The following is a 10,592-nucleotide window of genomic DNA, read 5'->3' on the forward strand; positions in this document are numbered from 1 at the left end:
TCTTTGTGTAAATCATAAATGACACTGCAAATCAGCGCGGCTTTGCCCACAATTGTTAGAAACCATTTATTTATTTTACAGATAGTACAGATCAGATAATGTCCTGCATAAAAACAATCTAACCCTGTGTACAATGCTGATAATACAGGGCATAAACGGACACTTGATTTGGACATAAAATAACCAAATTTGAGTTGAGGGAACTTCAGACTGATTACAAAATATCAGAATACATGCTGTTCAAGTGCATAAAAGGATACTTTGGCTACATCATGTTCTCACCTCTTCACTCTTACATTCATAAAACACACGCGCACACACACGATTCATTTCTATTTTAACTATTGTTTTTTCTAAACCACTCAAACCCCAATATATCAAAGCCATCCACATCATTTCACACAACTTCTGGTTTTATAAAGGCAGCAGAACCTATTTCAATCAGCCTATATTCATGGCACACTCATATTTCAATAAAGGCAATAATTATAATTACAACCGTGAACCCATATGAGAATTGAAAGTAGGCTGCTTCACTATTAAATTACATTATCAGAGCAAATAGGAATCATTTCACCCCAGCGTCAAACATACAGTGGCTCTGACAGTGAGGTGAATTCGTGATCAATGCAGAGGTGCTTAAAATCTACACTGCATTAACATCATATTCAAACTGCTGAAAGTCATTAGTCATCTCAGAAGATTGTGATGTGATATTTGTAGTATGGTATCTTCATTTGCTGTTGCTGTTTGCTGCTGGACAGTAACTTCAGTATTGACCTTATTTTCCCAATTTTTTGTGTCTAAGTGACTAATGGAGACAGCAATTTTTTTTAAATTGTTAAGATTAAGATTTTTGTTGCGCTGGTGGCTTAGTGGTAGAGCAGGCGCCCCATATACAAGGCTGTTGCCGCAGCGGCCCGGGTTCGACTCCAGCCTGTGGCCCTTTGCTGCATGTCACTCCCTCTCTCTCTCCCCCTTTCACACTAGTCTGTCCTATCCATTAAAGGCTAAAAAGCCCAAAAAATATCTTTAAAAAAAAAAAAAGATTAAGATTGTTAATTTAAGTGTCTGACAACATTATGAAAAGGATCCATACAGAGATAGACTTTTTTGTTAAAGAGTAAGATCCTTTTTGTTTAGCCAGGAGCAGCCCCAAAATCTCTATCGCCAAACCCACCAGACTCCATTTAAATAAACAGTAATTTTATCACCTTTAAACGCACTTAATTTAAAGTTGACAGAAATAAAATATAACTTAGAAAAACGTTCTTGCTTCAGCCCTAGATTCAACCTCTTAAATGTGCAAATATGCTGGCTCTATACACAATAAAATTATTTGATCTGGTGAGTTTTGGCGATAGCGATTTAATCATTGTTTATGGTTAAACAAAAAGGATCTTACTCTCAAACAAAAACGTCTATCATAAGAGGGAACCCTTTTGATAATGTTGTCAACAATCTGAGCCCATCAGTGACAAAAACAAGCACTTTAAGTGGACATAAATTGACAGTGCATAGTGTCAAAAAATGTTGTTCCCATTCGTCTCTTACACACAAACATTTGGGAAAATAGGGTCCAGGTTGAAAAATAGAGAAGTTACCCTTTAAGTAGCTTGGAAACTAGTGTATTTGGTCTGAAACTTAGTCTTCAACATTTAACTGTCCCTTGCTTGGTCATATTTTTATTCTGTCTACTTGTGTCTAGGAAGAGGAAATCCACAAAATATTGCGGCTGTGCAAAAACAACTTTTTAGAAAACACACACACTTGGCAACATATCCAAACACAGAAAAATGGACATGAGACTTGCAACATCATTAAATGTGGGAATTCTAGAGAAGAGGAAAATAAAATAAAGAGAAAATTGTATTTAAGATTATCACAAGCTGACCATAAACCGTCTAAATATTAATGGTGTTGAGCCTCCCATTGCCCCATATTCAATATTATAAAGTGAGTTTAAAAAGTCTTTTATATTCTTCCTGAGAAAGTCCTAGGAGTCAGTTTCAGCCTTCTGTTTCCCTTTCCCTCCAGCATTGTATCTGGGAGACAAACACAAGGTGAAATTATAACAGAAGTCAGACCAACAGATCAGTTTTAATGCACCGGCTGATATTAATGACTTGATGCACGTCTGCTTACCTCCCTCTCACATGCTCTACCGGCCACCATACAGGTGGATCTTTGCGAACGAGACCGTCTCGTAACAGTCTTTGTGGCCCTTCTCGTAGATGACGTAGATGTACTTCTGGTCCTCTACGGAGCCAGTGTCCAGTGATGTGATGCTGGAGTAGGCGCTGGGCCCCGCCCATAACTGCACAGCTTGTTTCTCCCAAGATTTGCCATCGTTCAGCGACCAACGTAACGTCATATTAATTCCTTGGGGGATGAGAAAAGAAGTTAGTACGATGTAGTGATGATACTGATCTTTTAAGTCTGAAGCAAAGAAAATCGATGAGTTGTTTTGGCCTGGAGAAAAGCAGCAGCAGTGGTGGAAAGGAACTCAACACAACAACAACCATGACCTTCAATGAGTGGAGGGAAGAAGGGATGATGACTCTTACTGTGTTGCATATTAGAGGGGTTGGTAAAAAAGAGCACTCCGTCTTTCTGCAGAGCTCCAGCTGCTACTGCAGGATCCACCAGCTCGTAGTCAAAGAACAGATCATCTATGGGCAGGGTCTCTCCACCGTCGTGGCTGCGTACAATAATGCGACACCGACAGTGGTAGTTGTTCTGGTTCCGCACGTTGATGACGATGCTGCCGTCTGTCATCTCAACCGGCTGCAGAGGAGCAGAAAGGGTTTGGCTTGACAGTGTCGTATGTTCGGCAACACCTTGGTCAATTGACGTCCTCTAACAGTGCTTGTTTTTGCCACTGACAGGCTTTATAAATGTCTGACAACATTCTGAAAAGGATCCCTACAGAGATAGACTTTTTTGTTGAAGAGTAAGATCCTTTTGTTTAACCTGCAAACCTTGAAATTGCAATTGCCAAACCGTCCAGACTACATTTAAATAAATAGTAATTTTATCATTCAAAGTCGACAGGAATAAAAATCACAAAAATGGTATTGGTTCATCTTCCCACTGTTCCAACAATGACAGACTCTGGTTTGATTGAAATAAATCCTTAATTCACCCAGTATGATCTGAATATATGCAGTCTTTCTGAACAGAGTCTGGTGCGTTCTGCAATGGCAATTTCAGGGCTGTTTCTGGTTAAACAAGATGAAAGGGTTTATCTTTGTAGGGATGCTTTCCGTAATGTTGTCAGACACTAAGAATAACAATCTGAGCCTATCAGTGGCAAAAACAAACACTTTTAGTAGACATAAATTGACTGTGCTGGCATGCCCCACGTGGTTACATTGCAGCCTGTTTCGTGGCTGCCGGCTGCAGCAGTCTGACTGGACCAAATTCAAAATCTGTCTCCAACAGTCACATAGACACAAAAACGTGGGAAAATAGGATCCAGGTTAAAAAATACCAAAGTTTCTCTTTAAGATTGCTGCTAGTTTCAATATACATTTTACAGCTGCACTTCTTTTGGTCACTAGAGGGCAGAAGAGCTCCACAACCCAAGCTGACAGCAAACCTCTTGATTTAACAATGATACTCTACTGTGTTGAAATGTGACACAGCACCGTTAAATGTCTCTACTGTGAGTTGTGACCACCATGGTGCGATTAACAAAAAGCAGCCAACATACCTGGCACTCATCAGGGTCGAAGTCCTGTGCTCTCTTCTTCTGGTTGTAAGGGATGCTTTTTAGCGCAGCACCGTTGCGCCAGTTAAGTCCGTGGTCATCACTGAGGATGCAGAAAACTCCATTTCCCTCCAGTGTCCCATGGCCACACACCACCAACCTCCCCTTAGCTGGTTCGAAACGTTTCTGTAGTGCAGAGACACAAAACATGTGCACTGAGCATACAAAAAACAAAGATGCAAACTTGATTCTAAAACACAAACTAAATCGAACTCTGAAAATAAGATAAACCTTTACTGATTTTCAGACGGGAAATCCATGTGGCAAATAAAGTACAAAAGTAGGTGTATGAAAAATAACAATTAAAATAAAGATAGAAACTACGTAAAATTTAAAATCAACATTACAAAGTAAGAATGACACACTGTTAGCACCATATGCTAGAATAATTCAACAAACAATAATAATTATCCATAGTGCCTGATCTGCTGCAGTCCAACAGAGGGTTTAGTGTCCTAAAATTGTCAGACATCAGCAGAAACATAATAACTCCTAACAGCCATACAGATGCTCCACTCAGAATGTGGACAGGGTTAAGCAACTCATTTGCACAAATACAAAAACCCTCCAATCACATTACACTGCCTGGCCAAAAAAAAAGTCGCCACCTGGATTTAACTAAGCAAATAGGTACGAGCCTCCTATTGGATAATTACTGCATGGGCGATTATCTTTCAGCTGGCAACAAGTTATTTAACCCCAACTGGTGCAATGAGTTGCTTCTCATTTCCTAAACAACCATGTCGAAAGACACATCCCGTGGTCGTGGAAAAGATGTTAGTCTGTTTGAGAAGGGTCAAATTATTGGCATGCATCAAGCAGAGAAAACATCTAAGGAGATTGCAGAAACTACTAAAATTGGGTTAAGAACTGTCCAACGCATTATTAAAAACTGGAAGGATAGTGGGGACCCATCGTCTTCGAGGAAGAAATGTGGCCGGAAAAAAATCCTCAATGATCGTGATCGGCGATCACTTAAACGTTTGGTGAGATCAAATCGAAGAAAAACAACAGTAGAACTCAGGGCTATGTTTAATAGTGAAAGTAAGAGCATTTCCACACGCACAATGCGAAGGGAACTCGAGGGATTGGGACTGAACAGCTGTGTAGCCTTAAGAAAACCACTAATCAGTGAGGCTAACCGGAAAAAAAGGCTTCAATTTGCTAGGGAGCATAAAGATTGGACTCTGGAGCAATGGAAGAAGGTCATGTGGTCTGAGGAGTCCAGATTTACCCTGTTCCAGAGTGATGGGCGCATCAGGGTAAGAAGAGAGGCAGATGAAGTGATGCACCCATCATGCCTAGTGCCTACTGTACAAGCCTGTGGGGGCAGTGTTATGATCTGGGGTTGCTGCAGTTGGTCAGGTCTAGGTTCAGCAACAGTATGTGCTCAAAGAATGAGGTCAGCTGACTACCTGAATATACTGAATGACCAGGTTATTCCATCAATGGATTTTTTCTTCCCTGATGGCACGGGCATATTCCAAGATGACAATGCCAGGATTCATCGGGCTCAAATTGTGAAAGACTGGTTCAGGGAGCATGCGACATCATTTTCACACATGGATTGGCCACCACAGAGTCCAGACCTTAACCCCATTGAGAATCTTTGGGATGTGCTGGAGAAGGCTTTGCGCAGCGGTCAGACTCTACCATCATCAATGCAAGATCTTGGTGAAAAATTAATGCAACACTGGATGGAAATAAATCTTGTGACATTGCAGAAGCTTATCGAAACAATGCCACAGCGAATGCGTGCCGTAATCAAAGCTAAAGGCGGTCCAATGAAATATTAGAGTGTGTGACCTTTTTTTTTGGTGGTGACTTTTTTTTTGGCCAGGCAGTGTATGATTCTGCTGCAGCACACATTTCAGATGCACTGCTGTCAGTAGAGTTGTACCGATACTGATACCAGTATTGGAAATGCCTCCGATACTGCCTAAAATTCGGTATCGGCGAGTACAGCCTATGACCAATCCGATACCATGTAATGCCCCACGTCATTACGCATACGCACCCTACAGGCAAACTAAATGGAAATGGAACAGAGTTTAAAAAGCATTCTACTGTAGCCTTTAAAATGTATTTTTTACCAGATTGTGTGGCTGCACTTTAACCTGTTCCTTGATCTGTGTCAATACTGGATAATAATAATAAAAAAAGTTTTATGGCATTAATTCTACTATTATATATTTATTCCTTAATATCTTACATAGAGTTTTAGGAGTTGAGACATACAGCAATTCATATCCCATCCATTTTTATTTTACACGCTGGTATCGGATCGGTACTCGGTATCGGCAGATACCTAAGGTTGAGGGATTGGAATCGGTATCGGGAAGGAAAAAGTGGCATCAGTACATCTCTAGCTGTCAGTCTCTAATGCATTCAACGTGCTCGTTTAAAATGGCTGCAAACAAAAAACTCCACGTCCAATTTATTCTATTAATATAATACAGTTCAACAAGGCGCACATCATTACACAAATTACAAGTGTTTTTACTTTGCAGGTTATTATTATTGTTGTTGTTATTATTATTAGGTTTCATACTGACTACAGAAGCATCTGTTAATCCTCTACTTACTGAAAATCAGTATTTATCATGACCCTGTCAACTTCAACTTGTGACTACTGTTCGTCTTTATGGTGCAGGTCATCTGAGGTCGGCACATTTTGCCAACCTCAGTCAAATTGTACACTGTGTTTGTTTCAACAAAGTGTGCCAACAATATTCTGTAGTTCTCTCTCACCTGGATACCCAAGCCCGGCCCCAGAGCAAAGCTCTTCACTCCGAGCTGGACCGAGAGGTTTCTGGGCTGGCTCCAGCTGAGGCCGTCGTCCCTGCTCTCCACCATCATGGTGCTGGATGGTTGGCAGTGGACGTGGTGGAAGCAGAAGGCGTAGACCAGAATCACTGAGCCCACTTCCTCGTCCACCACCACGGAGCCCAGGCTCAGGCCGTCAGGTGTCATTCCATCATCGACTATAAAGGCAGTCGGGGACCAGGTGGCTCCTGAGGGACGGAGGAGGAGCAGGAGAGCGTTTAGACACACATTCTGACTATTTTTACATAAAATTGAATCATTATTCCAGACTTTATTCTAAAAGGAAGGCATTTAACTATTTAATTTATTCAACTTTCCACTATAGCACACAAAATGTCAAAACATCAGTTTTCAACCTCAAATTCTATGTTTGTCTCTTTCTGTTCCCGCTTTGTGCCTGAAGCCTTTTGTCTTACAGCAATAAATGCATATGTTTTCAGAGAATTTGTCTTGTCAAGCGCTTTTAATACTTTTTGTGTTGCAAAATGCAAAGATTCAAATGTGTATATGTGAAAAATCTCTTTTCAAGATTGGCTTGACCAAGATGGCCTCATAAACATTGTCACAAAAATTAACACAAACAGACAATTACAACTGTCAATTACAACACCGCAAATGAGCGAGCACAACATCCAGTTAAAATGCAATTTAAAAAAAACAAACAAAAAAACAATTATAATACTAATTCCTCAAATTAGCATTTTGAATGAATTAATGTTTTGGTGTCAGTACTGACAGAAAGGTATCATTAGTGATAGTCATGGAAACTCTTTCAGGAACCTTGACATTTCCTGTTTTTTTTTTAACACAGCCCAAGAAGTGTCCATAAGACAGAGAATCAAAAACAAGAAGTACCTAGAGTTGGCATCAAATTTGTGCATGAATTCATATTCTTCTTTACTTATTCTTTGATGAGACTTTTTTTTTTAATTTTAAATGACAGTTTTGACACTCATGGACAGCATTTTATTTAAATTTCTTGCACCACTTCTCTTAACACATTCAACTTTTAAGAACTTCTCCTGTTTTTTTTTGTTTGTTTGTTTTTTTCAAGATATTTTTGGTGGCAATTTTAGCCTTTAACAGATAGGACAGACAAGCGTGAGAGGGAGTGACATGCAGCAAAGGGCCACAGGCTGGAGTCGAACCCGGGCCACTGCGGCAACAGCATTGTACATGGGGCGCCTGCTCTACCACTAAGCCACCAACGCCCCGAGAACTGCTCCTGTTAAGTGAGAACAATTATTTCACAGATTTTTGATATCATTGGCGATAGTCGTGGTAATTGGGTATCAAACAGTAACCAGCTCTATAATACTGACATATTTCAGTCTGTGCACTTGCTCGGTAGTCTTTCAGGAAGCTTGATATTTCCTGTTTTTTTTTAACACATGTAAGTTTCTGCAGGCTGAGCTTGAATGTTTATTCTTGATCTTGGAAACAACGATTTGGTAAAAATCACTTGTATACCTCTGCAAACCAGTCAAGTTGCAGTTACAGTTTATAATTATATAAATTCTAACCAGGTCATGCTTGCATCCATATGGACGTTTGTGCCAAAATTTATGCAATTTCCTGAAGGCGTACCTGAGATATCTTGTTCACAAGAACAGGATGGATGGACTGACAACCCAAAAACATAATGTGCAGAGGCATTAAAATCTTACTTACTTCTTTTGCATACTGTGCAACTCTCTCTTCACTGATGAAGGTCATGAGTTATGGCTGAAAGCTTTGGAAAAAATTGGAGTATGAATGGACCTTGAGGCAATGTTTTTGTAAATGGTAAATGGACTTGCGATCGTATACGCTAAGCACTTTTACACTACATGTCACATTCATCGAGTTTACCACCTGCTACTCAGTTATCCATTCACACTCTCTCACAATTTGCGTTTTAGTATCGTGCCCAAGGATATGCATGCAGACTGAAGGTCAGACATGTCCAAAGTCTGGCCCAGGGGCCAATTGTGGCCCGCTGCTTGTCTTTATATACTACATGTGGCCCCTGACGTAACATAGGTGATCATAAAGCAAGCTCACTTTGCATTTTTTCTGTTTACTTCACCATTGCAAGACTATTATACAGTTTGTAGACATGCACCAAGTAGGAACTATGCAGGCTGAACTAATGTGTTTTTGTAAACAACGCAAATGTTTCCTGCTAGATAGTAGCCACGGCAAAGATGCGTAAAGTCAAAAGCGAGGGCTGCCCCTCTTTTATGTGATATTGTTTTTGGAAACCCATATGATGTGAGAACCAGCTGGCCCCAGGTGTTTTCACATCTAATTTGGCCGCCATTCAAAATAGCATAGACACCCCTGTTCTATGTTGTTTCTTTACTTTTGCATTTGTCATAATGTTTTCTGACAAATTTTACAATAAACAATTTATTTAAAGATATAATAAAAATGAAAGTACAGTATATTCAACAAGTTGAAAAACGTAAGATAGTTAAAGTTGTGGCTAACATGTTTGTTTATGTCATATTAGAAACTAGGAAACTTCAGTAAAGTGACTGTTAATTACTGTTTTGACCTTTGTCCACCTTGTGTGGCTGAAGAGATGGATGATAGATTTGTACCCACTCTGTTAGTGTGTGTGTGTTTGTGTTTCTGACAGTTTCTGTCTGGTGCTCATCCTTGCCTTTGTCAGTGGACCGCCTCATTGCGATGAACTTTGCAGCATAATCAGAACACCCCAACTTCCTGGCCTCTGCGAAGGCCAGCAGGCTTCCTTTGGGGGTGAAGGTGAGGAGGGGGATCCTGTAGGTGTTCACCTGCCCCTGGGCTCCGCTCACCCACAGCAGCTGCTCCTCATACAGCAGAGGGTCAATCTGGACAGTGGAGAGAGGCAAGATAGAAAATGATGCGTTCATTTTATGTGGCCTATTCCAAACCGACCGTAACAGGACAAGCTGTAGTATAATGTTACGAATTGCATATACTCAAGTACTGTACTTATGTGCTTTACTTTACTTTGTGCTACTTCAGTCTTGTACACCGCTACATTTCAGAGGGAGGCTTTGCACTTTGTTTGACAGCTATAGTTGTTTTCAGATCGAGACTTTACAAAGAAATCATAATCAGTAATAAAATAGGATGTTGTGCTATAGATATAACTACCCATACGTATAGACAGCATTTAAATAAGCTTCATGTCAACCACCTACAACATCTAGGTACATTTACTTTGTTTAAAGTGGCATTTTTAATGCAGGTCAAGTATTTCTATAGTGTGGAATCACTATGTTTAAAGAATTTAACACTTCCACCACTGACAATTAAAAATGAACGCATGTACAGGCTGGACAAATTAACAGAAACATGTAACAGCTTAGAAACGAAATAAAGTCAGTTTGAACGGTGAAATCAAGCTGACACTGAACACTTTACAGCTTTAACACCATGTGCACCTACATTAATGACACTCTATTGTGCTACAACGTATTTCTATGACATTTCGTTACTGTACCTGTTCAGGGCTGAAGGTAAAAACACAGGGACACAACACGGCGCACAGAAGTACAGAGAGTGTTGCGAGGCGGCTTTCTGTCTCCATGTTTGAGTCACGTCCTCAAACTTTCTTCTGTATTGCGACAGATAAGTTGAGTTAAAGTCGAGACGATGAGTTGAGAAATAAATTCACAAGAACATAAGAAACACACAGAGAGATAAAAGGCGGAACTGCTCTTCTTAACTCATCTAAAATGCTGCATCTTGCTTGTGGGTCATGTGACCATGATGGGCGGTGACCCAAGGGGATACACTAAGAGATATATAGATATATATATATATAGATATATATATATATATATATATATATATACACATACATACATACATACATACACATATATATACATATATATATATATATATATATATATATATATATATATATATATATATATATATATACACATACATACATATATACATATATATATATATATATATATATATATATATATACATATACATACATATACAT

At 39.6% G+C, this 10,592-nt stretch overlaps 1 protein-coding gene across 1 annotated transcript; it reads right to left on the bottom strand.

Annotated features, from left to right (window-relative positions):
• Positions 1–52: 52 nt before the first annotated feature.
• Positions 53–10,324, bottom strand: LOC117263090 (sialidase-1-like). The gene is made up of 7 exons (XM_078175692.1): positions 10,074–10,324; positions 9,246–9,435; positions 6,524–6,786; positions 3,716–3,898; positions 2,568–2,787; positions 2,146–2,382; positions 53–2,045 (listed from the first exon to the last, which is right to left on the bottom strand). The coding sequence occupies exons 1-6, from the start codon at positions 10,158–10,160 to the stop codon at positions 2,162–2,164; spliced, it is 1,164 nt and encodes a 387-aa protein (XP_078031818.1). The 5' UTR covers positions 10,161–10,324; the 3' UTR covers positions 53–2,045; positions 2,146–2,161.
• Positions 10,325–10,592: the final 268 nt, after the last annotated feature.

The sequence above is a fragment of the Epinephelus lanceolatus genome, chromosome 16 (assembly GCF_041903045.1).
Source record: "Epinephelus lanceolatus isolate andai-2023 chromosome 16, ASM4190304v1, whole genome shotgun sequence".
Lineage (NCBI taxonomy): Eukaryota > Metazoa > Chordata > Actinopteri > Perciformes > Serranidae > Epinephelus > Epinephelus lanceolatus.